The 24,661-nt window shown below is 45.2% G+C and overlaps 1 protein-coding gene and 1 pseudogene across 1 annotated transcript; one reads left to right on the forward strand and one right to left on the reverse strand.

Annotated features, from left to right (window-relative positions):
- Positions 1-7,086: 7,086 nt before the first annotated feature.
- On the reverse strand, positions 7,087-9,838 carry IFNL1 (interferon lambda 1). Its single transcript, XM_072812518.1, has 5 exons — positions 9,039-9,838; positions 8,702-8,773; positions 7,546-7,695; positions 7,363-7,440; positions 7,087-7,272 (listed from the first exon to the last, which is right to left on the reverse strand). Exons 1-5 carry the CDS (start codon positions 9,207-9,209, stop codon positions 7,174-7,176), a joined length of 570 nt encoding a protein of 189 aa, XP_072668619.1. The 5' UTR covers positions 9,210-9,838; the 3' UTR covers positions 7,087-7,173.
- On the forward strand, positions 9,208-14,837 carry LOC140609507 (large ribosomal subunit protein eL36-like; annotated as a pseudogene).
- Positions 14,838-24,661: the final 9,824 nt, after the last annotated feature.

Consider the following 24,661-nt stretch of genomic DNA (forward strand, 5'->3'; position numbering starts at 1 on the left):
CCTCTGTGTGTGTCTGTGTGTCTTGGGGTGTGTGTGTGTGACCTGGATTACAGCATAAGGACTCAAGTGAGACTGAAGGGAGGATGGCTAGTTGGGACCAGGGAGACTCCCCATAGTTTCCTGTCCCAGTAGAGGCATAGAGGTATGGAATAATAAAAAATTGGCTAACATTTAGTGAGGGCTTACTATGTGCCAAGCACTCATTTAATCCTCTCAACAATGTTAAATGTCACCCTTAAATGTCAGTGCTGTTATCCCGTTTTGCAGATGAGGAAATGCCCAGAAAAGTAACTTGTCCAGGGTCACAGAATCCGCGCTGAAGGGAGCAAAATGGGGATTTGAAAAGGCAGGCAGGCTGACCTCTGAGTCTGTGTTCTTTAACCACAGAATTCTGCGGAACAGCTGGTGGAAGTCCTTTCCACACATGGGCATTGAGCTAAGCACAGCTCCTCTGCGGTTGGACAGCTAGCTGTTTGAAGTAGACCTGTTTGGTCCCATTTTACAGTTAGGAATCTGAACCAGGGAAAAGTAAAGTCACTTGCCCAAGGCCCCCAAGTGAAGAAATAGGGGAGCAGGCAGTTTGACTTCTTTTCCTCATTACTACACTATATGGCCTCTGGTGCCTGGAGGCTAGGGGATGGTCCCAAAGACCTTATTTAGCTAGGCATGGGTATCCAAAGTCAGCCTTGGGGAGGGGATGAGGGCAAATGCTCAGGGGCCACTGTCTGGGATCTGACTGCTGGAAGCACAGAGGATGGTGTGGGGAGGGGAGTTTCTCAGGTGAGGCTGAGGCCTGTGGCTGGAGAAGGGAGGGTGGGGTGCCCCAGCTCTTGGGGAAGGGGAGGCCTGCAGTGAAAACTCCTTCCTGATCCTGGAGAAGGAGGAAGAAGGCTTCTTGCCAGCTAGGGGCCCCCTGAGGCCTGGGGAGGAGGAGAGAAAGACAGAAATAGAAACGGAGCAGGAGGGAGGGGGTTGGAACTGGGCAGACAGGGTGGGAGGCAGCAAGGACACAGCACCAGAGACTCACGGGCCAGGAGGCTCCCTCACCCAGTGGCCCAGCCACACTTCTCTATCTCCATCATCACGACTCCTGGATACTGAGGGCTTCCCACACACCAGGCACTGTGCTCACTAACCCTCCCTGATGCAATTAGTATGCAACCCAGAACCCAGCAAAATGGAGTTACTCGGATAGTAAGCATGATTGCATTTATACTCTGCAACAGATACGTGTAGTGTGTGCAGCCACTTTTCTAGAGGAGGAAAGTAAAGTTTAGAGAGGTTAAGGAGTTTGCCCAAGATGACACAGCCACTAAATGGCAGAGCCATGATGGAAGAGTTTACTGCCTCCAAATGCTGCACACCCCACCATCTGACTATATTGCTTCTGATTCGCCCAATAAAGCTTTATTGATCATGTACTGTGTCCCTGGCCCTGTGCAGGGGATACAACAGTGAACAGAATAGTTATATAAGAAACCCCTGCCCCATGGAGCTTATATTCCAGATGAGGATGACAGTAAACAAGCATGAAATGTGTCTTGTGGTAAATAAGTGCCATGGAAAGAATGAAAATGGGATGGGGCAGGGACTGACTGGGGGGCCTACTTTAGGTTGGGGGGGCGCTCAAGGAATGTGATGCTGGTGCTGAAAAAAATCCCCTGTAGGAAGAGCCAGGGGAAAGCATTCCAGGCAAAGTGAATAGTATATGCAAAGGCCCTGAGGAAAGAGTGTGCTTGATGTTTTCGAGATAGGATGTCTGGACTGGAGCAAGTAGGGGGATGGGGGGGAGGGGAGGTGTTGCTAGAGGCAAGCAGGGAACAGATTCTGCACAGCCTTGTGGGCTGGAGTCAAGAGTCAAGATTTTATTCTCAGAGCTATGAGAAGCCAATGGAGGGTTTTCTGTAGAGGTAGTACACGGTCTGATTTTCTGTGGATACTCCAGCTTTGGGGTGGGGTGTATGTGCCTTCAAAACAGAATCAGGAACCGCCACCTCAGAATTTGGTATGACCCGTTGACATGCTCAGAGCCAACATAGTCCCTGGTTCAGCCCTTTGGATAACATTCCTCCTGCCTTCCTTTACCTGTAACCCCTTCATTTGTAGAACAGTATTTTTCAATGCCAATGCCATGCTTGTTTTTAAAAAATGAGGGCTCTAAACCCAAGGAACAGGTACACTAGGTGAGAGAGGTATAGTATAACCCAAGGGGAATGTTTGAGTATCTCTATTGTGACTGACCCCATGCTGGGCACTGGAGACTCAGAAGTAACCAAGAAAAACCCAGTCCCTGCCCTCCTGGAGCTGGGGACCATCGCAGCCCTATTGTGAGAAGTGAAGGAGACTGTGGGAGCCCAGAGGCTCAGGGACATGTATTAGTCAGAGTCTTTAGGTAGCAAGTAACAGGAACTCAGCTTCCCTGGGTTAGACATAAAAAGTGGACATTGTTGGCTCATATATCTGGGAAGCAGACAATTAAGGGTAAAGCTACAAGGAATTTGGCCTTAGAGAATTGAGTCTGGAGCCCAGACTGGGCTCCAGACTCAATTCCACTCAGATACTTTTCTCACTCATTTCTCTTCTCTTGTTTCTCCCAGCTCAGATTCATCCTTTTCAACAACAGGTGTGTGTGTGGGGGGAAACGGCCATTTACTTATAACTTTGATGCTTCCAGCACCATAGCCCAAAGGTAAAATGGCAAAACCTCCTTCAATCCTAAATGAGAAAAAAATCAGGGACGGGCTCTGATTGGCTTGACTGGAGTCATGTGCAGCCCCTGCACTGACTGTAGTATCCAAGGCAATGTAATGCTTTGATTGGCCAGGTGGGGGGCCATGTGTGTCTGCGTTGTGTCCCAGGAGGAGAAGGGGTTACTAAAATACTATTAGGTTGAACCACATGAAATCTCCAGTTTTGTAGGTTAGAAATGGCAGACCATTGGCAGTTTCATACAATCAAACCTAAACAGTCACCAGAAAAGTAGGACGGGAAAGCTCGTAGGCCTATAAAGGCAATAGGAACCCCAATGCATCATGCAGAAGGATTTCTGAACAAGGTGATATTAGCTGAGACGTAAGGGGTGAATGGGAACTGGCCAGGGAAGACTTTGCGGTGGCAGGAGAGTAGTAGGACATGTCTCAGGTGCAGGGAACAGTTGATGCAGAAGCTATCATGAGGGGGGGCAAGGGAGGGCTTGCCACTGTGCTCTGGAGATGGAGTGCTCTGATTGAGCAAATCTGAGTCATGTGTTCAACCAAATGACAGAGTAGGAAAATGGGCTTAGGGATGCTTGGGTGGCTCAGTCAGCTAAGCATCTGCCTTCAGTTCAGGTCATGATCTCAGGGTCCTGGGATCAAGCCCCACACAAGGGTTCCTTGCTCAGTGAGGGGGTTTACTTTTCCCTCTCCCTCTGCCCCTCTCCCTTCCCCCCACTTGTGTGCACTCTCTGTCTCTGTCTCTGTCTTTGTCTCAAATAAATAAAAATAAAATCCTTAAAAAAAAAAAAAGAAAAACAGGGTTATTCCCCAAAGGAAAATTGAGGAGCTTTGCCAGGAGAAGTGGAAGCTAAACAGACAAAATCAAAATACATCCAGTTCAAAAATTTTTCTTAGGCCTTGGCATCTCCAAGAAGCGATTTGCAACCCTAATTCCAGCATTGCGATTGAAGAGGGCCCAATGCCAGAATTTAGATATTTCCTATATGATTCAAATGTTTATTATTAAATATATACATATTTAATAATGTATAGTAATGTAATAAATATATATATATTTAATAATGTAAGCTCTACACCCAGCATGGGGTTTGAACTCACGACCCTGAGATCAAGAGTCATATGCTTTACCAACTGAGCCAGCCAGGCACCCCATATTATCAAATATTAATTGACTACCGTCTCTAGGTTCTATGCTGGGTGTACAGAGATGGATTTGTGAGGATACACCTGGCTGCTAAAGACAGAAAACCCAATTAACATGACTTAAGACATTTGGTAATCTCATTTAACAAGAAGTCTAGAGTTAGGAGGTTTGGGGGTTTGGTGCAAGGGCTCATCGATATTGCCAAGGACCCAATTTCCTACTCTTTAGTTCTACGTTCCTTAGGAGAATAGCTTCATACTCTAGGCTTGTTGCCTCTTGGTCACAAAATGGCCACCACAGCTCCAGATCTCACATTCTCATACTAGTGAACTAGGCAGGAAGGAAGGGAACACATGGAAGAGTTTTCACTGCATGAAGGAAGAAAAAAATTCTTTTTTAAAAACCTTTTTTTTTTTTTTTTTTTAATTCGTGAGAGACACACAGAGAGAGGCAGAGACAGAGGCAGAGGGAGAAGCAGGCTCCCTGTAGGGAGCCTGATCAGGGACTCAATCCCAGGACTCTGGGATCATGACCTAAGCCTAAGGCAGATGCTCAACCACTGAGCTACCCAGGTGCCCCGAAAATAATTCTAAAATAATAAGAGTAACAGGGGCATCTAACTCAGTATGCTAAGTGTCTGCCTTCAGCTTAAATCATGGTCCCAGGATCCTGGGATTGAGCCCTGCACTGGGCTCCCCGCTTGGCAGGGAGCCTGCTTCTCCCTCTCCCCTTCTTGTGCTTTCTCTCTCTCAAATAATAAATAAGATCTTAAAAAAATAAAGCAATAAACACAAGTTTAACCCATGCCAAGAACTGTTTTAAATTCCTTACATAAATTAACTAATTTAAGAAGCCCTTCAGTTGGATGGTCATCCCAAATTGCAAGGGAATCCTGAGAAACAGGTGTCAGGCAAAGGAGAAAGAAATTCATGCCATGGGCTGGGCAACTTCTATCTTTCTTGTCACTGATTTCTTTAGGCTTGGGAATGTGACTAAATTCCAGCCAATGAGGCAAGCATGCACATCCAATAGGGAGTTTCTCTGGAAGTTTTTCTTTGCTTTTATTTTATTTATTTATTTATTTATTTATTTATTTATTTATTTATTTATTTTTATTAAAAATTTTTTAAAAAAATATTTTATTTTAGGGCAGCCTGGGTGTCTCAACGCTTTAGCTCTGCCTTCGGTGCAGGGCGTGATCCTGGAGACCTGGGATCGAGTTCCACGTCAGGCTCCCTGCATGGAGCCTGCTTCTCCCTCTGCCTGTGTCTCTGCTTCTCTCTGTCTCTCTCTGTGTCTCTCATGAATAAATAAAGTCTTAAAAAATAAAAAAAAATTAAAAAGATTTTATTTTATTCATTCAAGACAGACACACAGAGAGGCAGAGACAGGCAGAGGGAGAAGCAGGTTCCCTGCAGGGAGCCCGATGTGGGACTCGATCCCAGGACCCTAGGATCACAACCTGAGCCGAAGGCAGATGCTCAACCACTGAGCCAACCAGCCAATAGCCAACCCTATTTTATTGGCTTAAAAAATATTTTATTTACTTATTTGAAAAAGAGAGAAAGAGTGCAGGCAAGCAGGGGGAGGGGCAGAGGGAGAGGGAGAGAAAGAATCCCAAGCAGACTCCGAGCAAAAGAGGATCCTGAGGCAGAGCTCGATCCCACAACCCCAAGATCACTACCTGAGCCAAAGTCAAGAGCCCGTAGTTAACTGACTGTGCCACCCAGGTGCCCTGGTTTTCGTTGCTTTTGAAAACTGTGGAAGAGGGGCACCTGGGTGACTTGTCCTCTTTAACTTCTTTCAAAATCATTTTCTTTTTTAAAGATTTTATTTATTCATGAGAGACACACAAAGAGAGGCAGAGGCATAGGCAGAGGGAGAAGCGGGCTCCATGCAGGAGCCCGATGTGGGACTTGATCCCAGGACTCCAGGATCAGGCCCTAGGCTGAAGGCAGATGCTTAACCACTGAGCTACTCAGGCATCCCAAGCACCCAACTCTTGATTTGAGCTCAGGTAGTGATGTCTGGGTTGTGGGCGTGAGCTGGGCATTGGGATTCCAACTCAGCCAAGAGTTGGCTTCTTTCCCTTTCCCTCTGCCCCTTCCCCCACTCACACTCTCTTTCCCTATCTCTGTATATAAATAAATAAATAACTCTTTAAACAAAACAAAACTCTGGAAGGAGGATCAGGGTCCCAGACACTGGAGCAGAGGCAAGATATTCACATTGAGCCTTGTCCAAATTCGTGACCCACAGAATCTATGAGCAGGATAAAATGGTTGTCCTTTCATTTATTTATTTATTTATTTATTTATTTATTTATTTATTTATTTATTATTATTTTTTGGTTGTCCTTTTATTGCATTAAATCTGAGGTGGTTGGTTGTAACAGCTGGAGCTGTGGTTGCCATTTTGAGACCATGAGGCAGCCAGCATAAGAATCAGTCAACAGAAATAGAAAGAATTTGGTTCCCAATGCCATTATTTGGATAATGAATTAACCAGTTCTAGAACAGCCCGGCCTACTGACATTTTTTGTTATGCGTGATAATAAATTCATTTTTGCTTTACCCATTTGAGTTGGGTTTCTGATACTCATTATAGGATAAAGCATCTTGATTGATATAGACCTCCATCTGTCCTAGGTACCCATGGAGAAGAGCGATGTCCAGTTCACACAAGTAGGGATAGACAGAGAGGCATATAAGCATGTGCACACATGCACACAGAACTGCACACATATGAATTTGCCTTTATGCATCTGGTATCAGACTCAGGTTCAGGTAGACCCTCACTTAAATCTGTACACACACACAGTCACAGACGTCAGGTACACATATATATACACAGCCCGTTCTGCATTTTACTGACATCACAGATGCCAACACTCAGTCACAGACTCACAATTGTACACACACTCAAGAATTCACCTATCCCAGGGACACCTGGGTGGCTCAGTGGTTTGAGCACCTGCCTTTGACCCAGGGCGTGATCCTGGGGTCCCAGGATCAAGTCCCACATCAGGCTCCCTGCATGGAGCCTGCTTCTCTCTCTGCCTGTGTCTCTGTCTCTCTCTGTGTCTCTCATGAATAAATAAAATCTTACAAAAAAAAAAAAAAAAGAATTCCCCCATTCCAGAAGGTTCCAATTCCTTATGGTTTATATGCACAAAAAAAAGTATAAAAGTAGAAAAACAAGGATTAGTTTTGGAGCTAGGTCAGTACTACAGCTCCATAAATAAGGGGTGAGAGGAAATAACTTAGGGTAGACCTGGGGTTTCATGCATAAATAAGGGGAGGGTCCTGGTCCTTAGACACACAGGTCTCCAACGGCGACACATTCCAGGTCCTTTTTGAGGAGGCGGAAGAGGTTGAAGAGGACAGAGGCTTCGAGGCAGCCTTGAGACTCCTGTGATAGGGGAACATGGTTGTCATTGCTGTGCATCCACCCGTCCCTTACCCAGGGCCCAGGCATCCATCCCCCTCTCGAGTCACTCACCTTCTTTGAGGCCTCATGGAGCCGATGCAGCCAGGGGTGGAGGCGGCCTCGGGGCTGGGGGCCTGCTGGGGGCTGAGCCTTGACCCGTGGGCCGAGGAGGGTGGTGTGTGAGGCAGGACCTGGGGCGGCGGGGTGAGGTCCCCTATGCCCAGAACCCACAGACAGGGCCCGGGTGCCCCGAGCACTCACACAGGCCTGGAGCTGGGAGTGGATGTGGCGCAGCGTGTGAAGGGGCTGGTCCAGGATGTCCCCCAAGGACCTGTCAGCCATGGTCTCCAGGACCTTCAGTGTCAAGGCCAGCTCAGCCTCCAAGGCCACAGGGCGCTCCCACACCTGAGGAGTGGTGACAAAGAACAGGCGAGGCGGAAAGGTGAGGAAGTATAGGCAAGAAGAAGGCCCCATTAAGTGGAGACAGGTTGGGGATGCCTGGGTGGCTCAGTGGTTGAGCGGCTGCTTTCGGCTCAGGGCATGATCCTAGGGTCCTAGGATCAAGTCCCGTATTGGACTCCCTGAAGGGAACCTGCTTCTCCCTCTGCCTGTGTCTCTGCCTCTCTCTCGGTGTCTTTCATGAATAAATAAATAAAATCTTAAAAAAGAATGGGGACAGGTTGGGAGTGCAGGTGATATGTGACACAGAATGGGAACAGGTGATGGGTCAGGTGAAAGGGAGGCAGGAGGAGGGAAGGCATGAGGAAAGATGCAGATGAAGGATACAGGTGAGGTGGAAACCCAAGGCAAGACACAGGTGAAAGAGTGAAATGGGACAAGTGGAAGGTGGCTCAGGGGGTCACAGAAGTTTGAAAAGACAGGACAGGGAAGCATGAAATGAGACAGGTTAAGGAAGCAGGTGGAGGAGGACAGTTGGATGCATAGGTGAAAAAGGAAGGAGGCGTGGACTCTGGGAAAGATCCTTGGATGACAGATGATGGGGGGCACAGGTGAGAGTCAGTGGTGAGGAGGACAGGTGGGAGGGGAGGAGGAGCGAATCAGCATTGAGAGTAGACAGTGACAAGCCGGCCACGGCAAAGGACTTGGGTGGGAGATGGCCCCGGGAGAGAGAAGAGAAAAACAAGAAGCAATTAGGTAAGAGTGGAAGTAATGGGGACAAGTGAAAGAGATAGGGATGTGGGGAGAGACAGAAAGGCAATAGAAAGGGCCCTAAGGGAGGGATAGGGTCAGGGGAGCAGTTGAGGAAGGACAGGGAGTGGGGCAGAGGACTGGCAAGTTGAGACTAGAAAGAGAGGGAGAGGAACAGGTGAGATTAAGGCGGTGAAGGGCCACTTAGGGAGCGAGGGAGAGGGGCCAGGTGAGGGTAAAAGTGACCTCACTTCCAGCTCACCTGTAGCTGTCTCAGGTCCCGGTTTCTAGGGAAGAGGCGGGAGTTGCAACTCCAGTTTTTTAGTGAATATTCCTAGAGAGTAAGAGCAGAGGTTAGCCCACAATGGGGGTAGGGGGGGCGGTCTGGAGGCTAGCCCAGAGCAGCAGGGATGAAGGTTGGCCTTGCAGGAGGGCTTGGGTTTAATCCACAGCAGAAAGGACAGAGGTTACCCATAGCTGAGAAGCTAGAGGCTAGCCCACAGCAGGAGGATGGAGGTCGGCCCAGGCCCACAGTCCCAAGGCAGCAGCTGGTCCAAAGCAGGAGGAGTAGAGGTTAATCCATAACAATGGGGACTCACCAAAGCATCCTTGGCCTTCTTGAAAGCCTCCAGCTCCCTTGGTGACAGAGATTTGAACCTGCCAATGTCACAGCCCCTCCAGGCCGTGGTGGGCTTGGAAGTGGGGACAGGGCCTGCTCTGGCCAAGCTCAGGCCTGCAGTCACTAGCACCAGCACCCATGCAATGGCCATGGTCAGATGGTAACTGCTTTCCTGGCTGCATGGCTCTGCTTTTTAGCCAGGCTAAATGAGCAATCTTGGCTGATGTGTGTAAAGTGAAAAGGCAAATGAAATTGCGATTTTCACAATCACAGGTGTGGGTGGGGCCAGATGAGCCTGGAGCTGGCCCAAAAGGAAAGAGAAACTGAAATTCCAGCCCAGGAGCGATCTTAAGGAGTCTCAGACCTAGTTTAGGGGTTCCCAGAATTTGGGGAATCCACTGAATGAGGCCAAGGCAGGTAGAGGGATAGGAAGCCATCACAGCAGGGCAGGGACTGGGGCAGGGCGTGTGCGGTGAGGCTGCTTGGATGCGAGAGAGGGAGCTTCCCCCCATCGGTTTAAGCTTGTTCTGGGAACTCATTTTATGCTCTGAACATTCCCGTGGGTTGTTAATTTTGTGGTTGTCCCCATTTTACCATCCAGAAAACTGAGGCACAGGAAAGGAAGAAATGACCTGCCTGAGATCCCACAGCTGGGTCATGGCTGAGCTGCGTTCTGAACGGAGTCTCGTCTGCTTTCCCCCATTCTATAAACAGCCAGAGGAGAAGACGGGAACCTTTGGGAGTCACAGCCAGCAGCTCTCCTGTCTCTCCTTCTGGGTAGCATGAAAGGGCAGGGAACTCCTCGTTTGCTGGGGGCCAGAGAACTTGCTCGGGACCGGAGGGGCTGCCTGGGGAGAAGGCAGTGAGGAGGGCTTCCAGAAGGCAGACAGAGTCTGGTTGCCTTGTTATCATCACCCCCCAAGGTAATAATAATTGTGTAGCAGGTAGGGAATTGCTTTGATGTGCAGGCACTTCATATTTTTTCATTCCTTTATTTTTTTTCTTGGCCCTTAGGTGCAGAGAGTTATTAATCATACTCTTCAGATTATAACATAGAATCACAATTGGCCCATGAAAGACTCTCTAAGGTTCTCCCCCACCTTTCCCGTACCCGTTCCTCACTCCCACCCCACCTACCCACAGGTACCCACTTTAATGCACTTGCTATATAGCTGCAAAGATGTATCTTTATAATTTGTGATTTTGTGTGTGTACATGTATTTCCAATCTATATAAATGGGATTGTGTTATAAATTTCCTTCTAACTCTTCCTTTAAAAAAAATAGCAGTGTGTTTCTGAGGTCTCTCCAGATAGTGGTATACACCGAGTCCTCTGTAACTGCTACATTATATTGCATGGTGTGCCCACAGCCCTCTTACTTATCTACTGCCCCAGTGATGGACACTTAGGTTGTCTTTAGCTCCCCATCACCATAAGGCTCATACATATCCTCTTAGTGGGAGGTTTTCTAGGATATACCATAGCACCCCAGTTGGTGCCCCCCACCATATCCCCTCAGCTCATTTTTTTCACTCACTTGTAGATCTGGTGGGTAGCTCTTGAACACCTTGACAGCTTCTCACCTTATATGCCTGTAATCTTTCTTCTCCTTCTGCGGTCTTTCTCCTGCCCGCCGGCAGAACAGACTGGAAGGGCCAGGATTAATTCTCCCAAGGGGCAATCTTCTACCAGGGAGTGTTAGGAGCTGGTGAATAAATATTTTTTCTTCCCTTTTTCTTAGTGGTTGATTCTAAGGTGTGTTCTGCATGACTCCTCAAGTGCCTGGAGGGTCCCGCCCAGTAGGAATGAGCTCTAGTTGCTCATAACAGTCACCCTTTCAGGGCTGGGACTAGCGTGGGAAAACAGGGTGGCTGGGGGATCACTCTCAGTTTTAGGCAAATGCGCTGGTGCCTGGCTTGCCTCATAGTAGCCCAGACCCTGCACCATTTTTGGCTTTTTCCCCTTCAGTCCCAATTTCCTTGCTGACTTGTGTTTCCTGGGGCTACCTCCCAGATAAACCCTCTGTCCCCTTGGATTAGGGCATGCTTTTGGGAGACTCCAAATTAAGACATATATTCAGAGTAGCATTTCTGGGGCACAGGGTATACCTGAACTTATATTGTCTGGTTGGCACTGTTCAATAGAACTTTCTGCAAGGTTGGATGTGTTCTGTCTGTGCTGTCCAATACAGTAACCACCAGCCACATGGGGCTATTTAGTGCTTAACATTTGGCTAGTGGGGGATCCCTGGGTGGCGCAGCGGTTTGGCGCCTGCCTTTGGCCCAGGGCGCGATCCTGGAGACCCGGGATCGAATCCCACATCGGGATCCTGATGCATGGAGCCTGCTTCTCCCTCTGCCTATGTCTCTGCCTCTCTCTCTCTCTCTCTGTGACTATCATAAATAAATAAAAATTAAAAAAAATTAAAAAAAAAACCATTTGGCTAGTGGGGTTTTCTTTCGTTTTTCTTTAATTCATTAATTAAATTATTTTTTAAAGATCTTATTTATTTATTTGACAGAGAGCTCTCATGTGAGTGGGGGAGGGGAGAGGGAGAGGGAATCTCAAGCCGACCAGAGGGCAGAACCCAAGGCAGAGCTCCATCCCACGACCGCAAGATAACATCCTATGCCCAAATAAAGAGTCCAATGCTCAACTGACTAAGCCACGCAGGTGCCCCTCATTTTTCTTTAATTTAAATTGAATTGTTGTATGTGGCTGGTGACTACCACAATAAGCAGTGCAGTCCTAAATACTCATCTATTGCTTTCCCAAATAGTTGCAACTGCATCCCTCACTCCAGAAGTGCTCCAGAGTTCCAATATCCAGGCATTAATAGGACCTCCTCAACACTTGGCTCTGATCTAAATGATGAGGCCATGGGCTTTGATTATGAGCCTGATGCAAAATAGATGAGAGTTGTGACATTGTAGGAAGAGTAAATTGCATGTGGAAACAATGTAAATACTTTGCAGTCAGAAGGAAGACTGCAATAGTTTGGACACAGGTCTTCAAAACCTTTGAAATGTTTCTGTTCCCTTCCCTTGAATCTGGGTTGGCCTTAGTAGCTCATGTATAGCCATAGGTGCTGCATGACCTCTGAGTCTAAGTCAAAAAAAGCCATTTTGGTTGGTTTTCTTGAGACTCTCACTCAGGAGGAAGGCTAGCTGTCATGTGAGGATGACCACCTTGTGACCACCATGCTCCCAACTTCATTAGGCATCAACTGCCAGCCACGTGGATAAGCTATCTCAGACATCTAGCCCAGCTCTCAGTTCCCTGAAACTATGGTTGGGGCTCATCACCAGCAATCCCCACCCCATCAAGAGCCCTAACGCCATTTTACAATAACTATATGACAGATTATTCAAAACTCTAAAAATTGTGATTGAGCCACTTTGCAAAGTGAGTGGTACTGGGGATGTGTAAACAGAGCTCTGATTATTGCCCCAGCAGTACCACGTTTAAAAAGGAATTATAGGGGCACCTGGGTAGCTCAGTCGGTTAATCATCTGCTTTCAGCTCAGGTCATGATCTCGGGACCCTGGGATGGAGTGCCACGTTGGGCTTCTCTGCTGATCCCCCTGCTTGTGCTCTTTCTCTCTCTCTCTGTCAAATAAAGAAATAAAATCTTAAAAAAATAAAAAAAAAAAGAATTTCAGTCTCACAATACCCTAAACATCCAGGGTACAAGAGAAAATAATTTATTATACTCAATATTTCAAAAATCAGGAAAATCTTAAATAGAATGGAAAAAGCCAATAAGTAGATGCTAACACCAAGATGATATAGATAATGAAATTTTCTGACAAGAATTTTAAAGTAATTTGTAAAAATGCTTCAAGGAGCAGTCATGAACCCTCTTGAAAAAATTTATTATTTTTTTTTCGAGAAAAAATGTAAAAATACAGAGTCTTAGGAGCACCTGGGTGGCTCAGTCAGTTAAGCATCCAAATCTTAATTTTGGCTCAGGTCATGATCTCAGAGTTGTGAGATCAAGCCTCTTGTCAGGCTCAATGCTAGGCATGGAGCCTACTTAAGATTCTCTCCCTCTCTCCTTCTGCACCCCCCTCCAAAAAATATAGTCTCAGAAAGAATTAGAAGACAAATAGCTGGATGGAAAATTTATTTATTTATTTTTTAAAGATTTATTTATTTATATTTATGATAGACACAGAGAGAGAGAGAAAGAGGCAGAGGAGGGAGAAGCAGGCTCCTTGCCAGGGGCCCGACGTGGGACTCGATCCCGGGACTCCAGGATCGCGCCCTGGGCCAAAGGCAGGCGCCAAACCGCTGAGCCACCCAGGGATCCCCTGGATGGAAAATATAGAACTGAAAATACAATAACTGAAATAAAACTCATTGGAAGAAGCTTATTCTTCTCCATGGAAGAATGGATATGAGAGGAAAAAGCTGGTGATCTGATAATAGCTCAATAGAAATGATCCACTCTGGGGCACCTTGGTGGCTCAGTTGGTTAAGCATCTGCCTTTAGCTCAGGTCATGATCTTAGAGTCCTGAGATCCAGCCCTGCATTGGGCTTCCCACTTACTGGGGAGTCTTCTTGAGATTCTCTTTCCCTCTCCTTCTGTCCCTCCCCCAGCTTGCACCTTCCCCACACTCAAATAAGTAAAAATCTTTAAAAAGAAAAGAAAAGAAGTCATCCACTCTGAACAACAGGGAATAAATAGATCGAAGTCTACACAAAAGATAAGTAGATTTTTTTTTTTATTTATTTAAAAGGTACCTCTTTAGACAAAAGGAGCTTCAGGGACTTTTGGGACAATAACAAAATATCTAATATTCACATCATTGAAGTTCCAGGAGGAGAACAGAGAGAAAAAAAAATTGGGGCACTTGGGTGGCTCAGCCGATTCAACATCTGCCTCCCGCTGGAGTCATGATCTCAGAGTCCTGGGACTGAGCCCAAATGGGGCTCCCTGCTCAGTGTGGAGTATGCTTCTCCCTCTCCCTCTGCTGCTGCCCCTGCTTGTGTGTTCTCTCTCTCTCTCTCTCTCTCTCTCAAATAAATAAATAAAATCTTAAAAAGTATATTTGAAGAAAGGGCAGGCCAGGTGGCTCAGCGGCTTAGTGGTGCCTTCAGTCCAGGGCATGATCCCGGAGACCCGGGATCGAGTTCCATGTTGGGCTCCCTGCATGGAGCCTACTTCTCCCTCTGCCTGTGTCTCTGCCTCCCTCTCTCTCTCTCTCTGTCTGTCTCTCATTAATAAATAAAATCTTTAAAAAATATGTGTGTGGGTGTATATATATTTGAAGAAATAATGGCTGAAATATTGCATATTTGGTAACTACATAAACCTACAGATTCAAGAAGCTGAATAAATCCCAAATAGGATAAATGCAAAGAAAGCCACATCATAATCAAACTTCTGAAAACTAAGGACGAAGACTCTTGTTAGGAGCCAGCGTTCTGTTGCAGGAGCCACCGAGGAGCAGCAGCCACAGCTCTGCGCTACCCTATGGAGAGGGCCTCGACAACGCAAGCAAAGTGATTAAGAATATGAGCAAGCCGAGGCATAGCCACCGCCGCAGGCGCCCCACCAAGCACACCATGTTCATGCAGGATGTGATCTGAGAGGTGTATGGTTTCGCCCATATGAGTGACGTTCCATGGAGCTGCGCAAGGTCTCCAAGGACAACTGTGTCTTAAGTTCTTCAAGAAAAGGGTGGAGACACACACCCATGCCAAGAGAAAAGAGAGAAGAAATGAGCAATGTCTGAGAAGCTACAAAGAAGGCAGCAATCCAGAAGGACTGAACCCCTCCCCTCTGTATATAATAAAGACTTTTTGGAATTTGAAAAAAGAAATAAAGAAAGGAACCAAAGAGAAATGACACATAACATTTTATAGGGCAACAGTTGTTGGACTGATCGTAGATTTCTCTTCAGAATCCATGGAGGCCAGGAGAAAGTAGCGGTTTTCATTAAAAAAAAAAAAAAAAAAGTATTTATTTGAGAGAGAGAGAGAGCGCGCACAAGCGAGGGGGTGAGGGTGGGCAGAGGGAGAAGCAGACTCCTAACTGAGCAGGGAGCCCAATGCAGGGCTAAATCTCAGGATCCTGGAATCATGACCTGAGCCAAGATGCTTAACTGACTGAACCACCCAGCGCCCCAAGTGGCACATTTTTCAACTGCTGAAAGAAAAGAACTGTTAACACAGACTTCTTTATTTAGTGAAGATATTCTTTAGGAAAGAAGGTGAAATAAAGGCATTTTTAAGTGAAGTAAACTAGGAAAACTTGTTACCAGCAGACTTGTATTAAAAGAATTGTTGACATTCTTTAAACAGAAAGAAAATGAAAACCAAAGGAAACTTAGAATACCAGCAATGAAGAAAGGTGTATAGAATGGGTAAGTATGTAAGTAAATATAATAGACTATTCTCCTTGGAAGTTTTTAAAAATAATGCTGAATGTTTGAAAGCAAAGTATTATACTACTGTCTGATGTTATTCTCAATGTATTTTAAGAGATATTTAAGATAGTTATGTATTAGTCTGTATAACTTATACAGACTAATTATATATTAGTCTGTATAAAGCAGAGAGGGTAAAGGGACCTGAATAGTAATATTTCTGAATTTCATTTGAAGTGGTAAAATGTCAATAATAAAACATCATGATAAGTTATATTTATATGTATATTGAAATCCTAGAGCAACCACTAAAAAAGCCTACACCAAGAGACATATGCAAAATCACCACTGATAAAACAAAACGAAACACTAAAAATTGCCCAGGTAATTCACAGGAAGGCAGGAGAAAGGAAAGCAAATATTGAAAAATAAAAGGAACAGAAAAAAAATGGCAGACTTCAGTGCTATCATATTAATAATTACCTTAAATGTCAAGGGTGCCTGGATGGCTCAGTTGGTTAAGTGTCTGACTCTTGATTTCAGCCCAGGTCATGATCTCAGGGTTGTGAGGTCAAGTCCCCTGTCAGGCTCTGTGCTGAGTGTGGAGCCTGCTTGAGGTTCTCTCTTTCCCTTTCCCCTTGCTCCTCCCTCACTGCTCATGTGCACTCTCTCTAAAAAATAATAATGAAATAAAATAAAATCTTTAAAAAATTACATTAAATGTAAATGGTCTATATGTATGTTTGACAGAGTTTTTAGATTTGACATTCAAAGCATGATCTTTTAAAAAAATGAAAAGGATCAATTAGACTTTATCAAAATTAAAACTTACTCTGTGAAAGACTGTTAAGAGGACAAGAAAATAAGTAACTGACTAGAAAATATTAGCAAACTATATATCTGATAAGGACTGGTATCCAGAATATTTTTTAAAACTCTCAAGGGGCACCTGGGTGGCACAGTTGGTTAAGCATTTGACTCTTGGTTTTGGCTCAAGTGGTGATCTCAGAGTCATAGGATTGAGCCCCATGTATGGCTCCATGCTCAGTTCAGAGCCCACTTGAGATTCTCTCTCCTTCCCTCTCATACTCACCTTCTCTCCCTCTTTCTTTAAAAATAAATAAATTTTTAAAAACTCTCAAACTCATCCATTTAAAAAATTCAAAAATCCAATTAGAAAATTGACAGAAGACATTGACATTTCGTTAAAAAGACTATTCGGATGGCATATGAATACAAAGAAAAGATGTCAGTATTGCTTACCATTAGGGAAATGCAGATTAAATGGTGAATAACCACTACACACCTATTAGTGTGGCTAAGTATAATAATACTGATTAGACCATTATTAAAAAAAATACTGATTAGGGATCCCTGGGTGGCTCAGCGGTTTAGCGCCTGCCTTTGGCCCAGGGCGCGATCCTGGAGACCCGGGATCGAGTCCCACGTCGGGCTCCCGGTGCATGGAGCCTGCTTCTCCCTCTGCCTGTGTCTCTGCCTCTCTCTCTCTCTCTCTGTGTGTGTGACTATCATAAATAAATAATAAAAAAAAAATTTAAAAAAAAATACTGATTAGACCAAATACTGGTGAGGATTCAAAGAAACTGGAACTCTCATACATTGCTGGTGGGAATGTAAAATGGTACAGCCCCTCTAGAAAACAGTTGGCAGCTTCTTAAAAAGTTACACAAACACTTATATTGCATACTCCATAATCACACTCACGGGCATTTTATCCTGGAGGAGTAAAAATGAATGTTGACACAAAAATCTAATATGAATATTCATAGCACTTTTTAAAAAGATTTTATTTATTTATTCATGAGAGACAGAGAGAGAGAGAGAGAGGCAGAGACACAGGCAGAGGGAGAAGCAGGCTCCATGCAGGGAGCCTGACGTGGGACCCCAGGATCACACTCCAGGGCCAAAGGTGGTGCTAAACCCCTGAGCCACCCCGACTGCCCACTTTTTTTTTTTTTTAAAGTACGCTCCATGCCTAATATGGGTCTGAACTCATTTACCCAGAGCTCAAGAGTCACATACTCTTACAACTGAGCCAACCAAGTGCCCCACCCCTTATGGCACTTTTAATAGCTCATTAAACTCTTAGTACTAGCTAAACTATTTGATATTAGTAATTTATAGTAACCCCAAGCTAGAAACAATCCACTTTTCCTTCAACAGGTGAACAGCTAAGTATTCCATTATTGACACATCTGTACAATGGAATAGTATGCAGCAATAAAAAGGAAGGGACTAGAGAGGCACACAAGTTGGATGGCTTTTAAGAATGTTGTACTGAATGAAGAAAGCCAATCTCAAAAGGTTACATGCTATATAATTCCATTTATATAACATTCTTACAACAACAAGAGTATAGAGATGAAGAACAGATTGGGAGTTGTCAGGGGTAAGAGCAGATGGATGGTGTGACTGTAAAGGGGTGGCCCTTGGGTGTTTCTTCAGAGTGAGAAGATATCTTTATATCTTGATTGTGATGTTTATTTATACATGTGATAAAATGTCACTGAATCATACACAAAAACATACAAAAAAGAAATGAATGCATTTGACAGCTGAAGTCCCAGTAAGGTCTGTAATCTAGTTAATTGTATTGTGACAATGTCAGGTTCCTAGTTTTGAGAGTGGGCTATAGTTACATGATGGATTCGGGAAACTTCTCTGAAGTATTTTTACAACTTCTTATAAGTTTTCAGTGTTTAAAATAAAAAAAGTCAAGTTAGGGATCCCTGGGTGGCGCAGCGGTTTGGCGCCTGCCTTTGGCCCAGGGCGCGATCCTGGAGACCCGGGATCGAATCCCACGTCAGGCTCCCGGTGCATGGAGCCTGCTTCTCCCTCTGCCTGTGTCTCTGCCTCTCTCTGTCTCTCTCTCTGTGTGACTATCATAAATAAATTTTTTAAAAAATTGAAAAAAAAAATAAAAAAATAAAAAAAAGTCAAGTTAAAGTTGATAAAAATGTACTAAAAGAAAAAAAATGATCCCATGCTTGTTTTTCCATTCAGCTGATATTATTTCCATTTCTTTCTTACTTCCCTCTCCACCCTTCCGTTTCCCACTCGAACCCCCTAAGATAACCATTGTTAACTCACAACTTTCTCTATCTATACTTCTAGCAAATGCAGGTTCATGCCACTTACTCTTGTTGTTACTTTTACAAAAGTGTTGTCAATCATATGGAATACATTTTTCTGCAATTTGCCTTTCTTGCTTTGCAATGGTCCTGAAAATGGCCAAACTCGACCTGGGTGGTCTGGGTAGGTCTGGGTGAAGGGATACAGGACACAGGTTCCACGTGGGGGTGCGAAGAGCTGCATCAGGGGACCCTGAGTGGGGTCTCAACCCCACTCCCACTGCCCACCCTTCACATGGTGACACCTTGGATTCGCTGATGTGTCTCTCAGGACCCCCACTGCAGTGTCGGTGGGGGAGGAGACCCTGAGAGAAAACACAGGGGTGCGTTCTCAAGGGCAGACAGTGAGACATGGGCAGAAAGGGGCACTTTGTGTCACTTAAGGGTGGAGGAGGTGGACTGGCTCCACCAGCTTTCAGCTCTTACTGTAGAACCTCATTCCACCCCAGATCCCAATCCCAGGAGACTTCCATCTTCTACACAGCTGTTTCTATATCCTCCTCCCCACCTCTTGCTCATCTCTTCCATGCAGGTCTGAGACATCCCGCTGCCTCCCAAGTCCCATCCCCGCTCTGAGGTCCAGAGCTCCGACCTCACTCCAGGGCACTCAGAAGCCCTGAGGGCCACCCAGGGTCCTGGGTGGGAAACAAGCAGCCCCTGTCAGCAAAAAGGATATGAGAGAAGAGACAAATGGAGAGTAAGTAAAGATGGACAGATTAGAACAACAGAGGTGGAGGACTAAAGATAAAGGGGGAGATCTGTGAGGAGTGACTGAGGAGAGAACAGGGAGGCAAGACAGGTGAAGGGAGGGACCGCTGGATAAGAACAGGTGAGAACCTTAAATGTAGGGAGGGGCTGGGTGTTGGGACAGGAGAGTGAGAGAATCCAAGGCAAGTTAGGAGAGGGAGAGAGGTGAGGGTGGACAGGTTAGAGAGGCTGAGGAGGAGAGCCAGATGACAGGGCCGGGTGAGGCAGAGAGCTAAGACTCCCATTGGACTCTGCTCCTTCTCTCTGACTTGCTCCTTGCCTCTGTCTGCCATCTGGGCCACTCAAGTACATGTCCTCAGGTCTCTGTTCAGCCTGCTTGTAGGTCTCCTTCTCACCAATCACCTATTCCCTCCACCTGACCCCGCTGTTCAGCTCAGCTTTGCCCTTCACATGTATCTTTAAGCAACCCTAGCTCCTCACTTGCTGCAGCGTACCCAGTGTCAGATCCTGTGGAGGGTGGGAGCCATGGACCACTAAGTACCTAAGAATTCTTCCATCCATTCTCTCATCAAATATTACTGAGCCCCTACTCTGTGCCCAGGATGACCAAGTGTTAACTGTTTTGATCCCTCAGCATGGAGTGGTTTTAAGGACAGTGGCAGGGCAGGAGGGGCCTCAATCCACAGGATGAGCAATAGTAAGAGCTCTGTGAAAGAGTCCACAAGGACCAGAGAGAGGCATGCCTGGAGTGGGAGTGACAGAGTTGAGTCTTCAGCAGGACAGACAGGAAATCATAAGCCATCATAGATGGCTACATTAGAATGTTTACCTTATACTAACCACTATTCTAAATATGTCCCCTTTTGAGGCATCTGGGTGGCTCAGTCAGTTAAGTATCTGACTCTGGGTTTCGGCTCAGGTCATGATCTTGCAGTCCGTGGGATCGAGCCCCACATTGGGTTCTGCACTCAGTGCAGAGTCTGCTTTAGATTCTCTCTCTCTCAAATAAATAAATAAAATATTTAAAAAAAATACATCCCACTTTTCAGATGAGGGATCAGGCACAGTGAAGTCAAGTCATCTGTTTCAGGCCAAGAACCTAGTAGGTGGTGGAGTCAGATTCAAATACTGGTTTGCTTAATCCCAGAGCTTGCCTTCGTAACCCCCATGAAGAAGATTCGCCAAGGTGATAGCCCTTTCTCTTGATGCCTGATGACGAGAACCTCACAATACAGCAGCCTCTTCCCAGGTTTGTGGGTTCCTGAAGGTGTCACCAGGACCAGGACTGGACCTATGGTCCTACTTGTTGGATGGACGGACTAAAGAGATAAGGACATGGAAGGGAGAGGGGAGGCAGGATTGGCCATGAGTTGGAGTGGATGGATGGATGGATGGATGAGGAGATGGATGGATGGATGAGGATATGGATGGGTGAATAGTTGCTCAGGGGAGGAAAGTCACCTCACCTAGCTTTGCCTCTAATTTCTAGCTGTATAAACAAACAATTGCTACTTCTTTTCTGTGTGTGTGATTTTTCTTGGAGCCTCAGTTTCCCCCATTGGGTTCAGCTTTTGATTTCTTGGGTTGCAGTCTGTGGCACTTTGCTGCTGTTTTCGGGCTCTGGCCCCCAGCTTGGTATCTGCATCTCAATTTCATTCTGTTTCCACACTTATCTACATCTCCATAGCTCCTGGGGCCCCAAGGGGCAGGTTTTAGCCCTGCTTAGTGTTTCTTATCTTTGGCTGCATATTAGAAAAACTTGTGGAGCTGACAAGAGCTGACAATAACAACAAAATCAGCGAACATTTATTTGGTGCATATCTTATGCTAAGCACTGTTATACTTGGGTTAACTCATTTAATGCTTACTATGATCTTATGAAGTAGTGATTACTGTTACCCCCACTTTACACATGAGGAAACTGAGGCTTCAAGAAGACACTTCCAAATCCCACAGTTAGGGCAGCCCTGGTGGTCAGCGGTTTAGCGCCGCCTTCAGCCCAATGTGTGATCCTGGAGACCCGGGATCGAGTCCCACATCGGGCTCCCTACATGGAGCCTGCTTTTTCCTCTGCCTGTGTCTCTGCCTCTCTCTCTGTGTCTCTCATGAATAAATAAATAAAATTTTAAAAAATCCTACAGATCCCAAATCTCCCTACCTTAATAATAGGTAGAACTGAGATTGAACTTAATGCTCCTTAAACTTTCAACAAGTGTATAAATCACCTGAGGATTTTGTTAAAATGCAGTTTCTGATTCATAGGTCGGGGACAGGGCCCAAGATTCTGCATTTCTAACACTCTCCCAAGGCGATGCCAATCATCTGTGATCACACTCTTGGGAGCAAGAGTTTTAACTACCTCTTGGTGTAGAGCAGGGATTCTCAAAGTGCGGTTCTTGGACCAAAAGCATCAACTTCCCCTAGGAACTTGTCAGAGATGCTCATTGTCTGAACTACAGAATCAGCGATTCTGGGAATAGGTTCCAGCAATCTATGTGCTAGCAAGACTTCCAGGTGATTCCAATGCCTACTAAAGTCTGAGAACCACTGAATAGTGTGTAATCATTAAGACCAGGGGAACCTCTGGGACTGTGGCTCAAACATTGGTATCTTGAGAGTTCTCCAGATGACTGTAAAGCAAGCAAAGCCCATGAACCACTGGATTGGCTGGAGGGACAATACTAGTTTACATAAGTGAAGCAAATGCACCATCTGAATTTAGAATTTGCAGGCACGGTTTGGGCAGGACTGGAAGGCCAGGTGGGCAGTGGCCAGGATGTGAGAGATGAGGGATTGAATTTGAAAGAGAAACTGAAAGGAGGCTAGAGCAGGGAGCCTGGAATTCTTTGAAAAGAGACTCCTGGACTGGTAAATCCTTAGAACCTTGGAGCTGGTGGTAGAGAGGGAAGTTATCTTGAGTCCATGCCCTATTTTCCTGTAAGGGGGCAGAAGTTTTTAAAGAAACTGGGACATGGCAGAGGCATTTCTTGGAATCTCAGGAGACACATGAAGGGTTTTAGGGGTGGGATCCCAGAACAAAGATGATGGGTTTACATACATTGTCCCAAACACACCCCATAGTAAATAGGGATGACAGTAGTACATGAAATGTGCAAAATGCTTTATACCCGTGATTATACAGACACCTCATGATGACCCTCTCCAGTATTGATGAATTGAGGCTTCATTGCAACCATCAAGTCATCCACATATCTCTCTTTCCCTCTTTTTCTCCCTTTCTATGTCTCTGCCACTCTGTCTGTCTTTCTCCCATATGTTCATCAGCAAATCCCACTGGCTCTACTTCCAAAGTGTTTCCAAATTCACCCACTTCTAATCCTCTTATCCCCATCCTGCCCTGTCTGTGGATATCTCCTACCCAGGCAATCATAGCAGCCCCCTCCCTGATCCCCCCAGGTCCTCCCCACCAGTCTGTGACTGTCCACATACAGCCAGAGATGATGTCCCCCCTCTGTTCAAATCACCTCTCATGCCTAACAAAGCCCTTTGAGGGCTCACCCCTTCAGGCCTTCTAATCTCATCTACCTCTTCACCCCCCTCCTCTACCAGATGGCTTCACTGCTGTCTCTTGAACAAGCTCCTTTCTCCCTATAGGTGTCAGGCTCTTAGTTGCATACAACAGGATCCAACTGGATAGTTTGAGCAAAGACATGTGATAAGGACATTGAGAGGTTCACGGATTATCAGAGAGGGCAGAGAGGCAGATTATGAAGCTAATAACCTAGAAAAATCCCTAACTGCACCACAAGGGTCTCTGGGGGGAAGAGCCCTGTACCTGCTGCTTAGAATCTGTCAGGACCAGACTCTAGTAGCATCCTTCACAACCTTCCCCAAAGAACTAGAGGCTTCTGTTGCAGAGGCCACCAGGTGACTGCTCTCCACTTTTGTAGCCAATTCCTCTGTGGTTCATTTTTTTTTTAAAGAACACAATCCAATATTTATTGAGCACTTATTATCTCCCAGCTACTGTTAGTGACTTCATTTAGTTCTTGCAATCAGTACATGAAGAAGATATTATTATCATTCCAATTTTACAGATGAGGAAATGGAGGATTGGTAAGGCGAGGCAATAAAATCAAGTCAAACCATTTGTTTTTATTTTTAAAAAATATTTTATTTATTTATTTATCTATTTATTTAGAGCACAAGTTGGGGAGGGGAAAGGGCAGAGAGAAAGGGAGAGAGAGAATCTCAAGCAGACTCCACACTGAGTGTGGAACCTGACGCAAGGCTCAATCTCGGGACCCTGAGATCATGACCTAAACTGAAATCAAGAGTCAGACACTTAACTGACTGAGCCACCCAGGTGCCCTAAGGTCAAACGATTTATAAATGGCAAAGGCTTCAGACTTTGGTTGGTCTCATGTATTTCATACTCCCTAGCCCTTCTGACATCATAGTATATGTTTTTTGGTGACCACTTTATCAAGATATAAGTCGCGTACCATGTAATTCACCCATTTCAAGTGTACAATTTCATGGATTTTTAATATATTCACAGAATTGCAAAGCCATCAATTTTAGAACATTTCATCAGCTCCCAAAGAAATCCCATATGCTTTAGCCTTCACTCCTCATTTTCTCCCAACCGTTTTTCCCTACACAGCCCCAGGCAACCACTAATCTACTTTCATCTCTATGGATTTTCCCATTCTAGACATTTCATACAAATAGAATCATATAGTATGTCTGTGTCTGGCTTCTTTAACTTAGTGTAATGTTTTCAAGGTTCATCCATGTTAGAACATATCAGTACCTCATTATGGCTGATACAGTATTCCATCCTTTGGATATACCACATTTTGTTTATCCACACATCATTTGGTGGACTTTTGGGTTGTTTCCACTCGTTGGCTATTATTATGAATAATGCTGCCGTGAACATTTGTTCAAGTTTTTGTGTGGTATATGTTTTCATTTCTTTTGGGTATTGTGGCTCACTTTTGAACCCAACCTGACCTAGATGCATCTGATTGGTGGAGCCCAGATAATATGTCTCCAGAAATACTTCTTAGGAGAAAGAGAATCTGGAGGTGTGAGTTGTTTGGCTTCTACCTGAGGAAAGCTGGGCCTCACAATGTGGCAAATTACCAAAATATGGGAGAGAATATTTGTATAAGTTTTAAGTTTATTGCTTCTTGGCTCCAAATCCACTATTTTTGCCTGCTCTTTTTTTTTTTTTTTTTTTTTTTTTTTTTTATTTTTTTTATTTTTTTTATTTTTTTGCCTGCTCTTTGATAATGGAGCTGGGTCTTGGTATTTTTCCTTGGCCAGCCAGGAAGTTGTTCAGCCTGGCAAAGGGGTTACCTATCTTGCTTTAGTTGCTAAGTTTCTTTTCTCTTCACT

This window comes from Canis lupus, chromosome 1, assembly GCF_048164855.1.
Source record: "Canis lupus baileyi chromosome 1, mCanLup2.hap1, whole genome shotgun sequence".
Classification (NCBI taxonomy): Eukaryota; Metazoa; Chordata; class Mammalia; order Carnivora; family Canidae; genus Canis; species Canis lupus.

Coding starts and splice junctions, on each gene's coding strand:
- IFNL1 (XM_072812518.1), bottom strand. CDS start 9,209: ATGGCCATTGCATGGGTGCTGGTGCTAGTGACTGCAGGCCTGAGCTTG. Junction 7,441..7,545: donor AGCTCCAGGCCTGTGTGAGT/GCTCGGGGCACC, acceptor CCACGGGTCAAG/GCTCAGCCCCCAGCAGGCCC. Junction 7,273..7,362: donor TCCATGAGGCCTCAAAGAAG/GTGAGTGACTCG, acceptor CCCCTATCACAG/GAGTCTCAAGGCTGCCTCGA.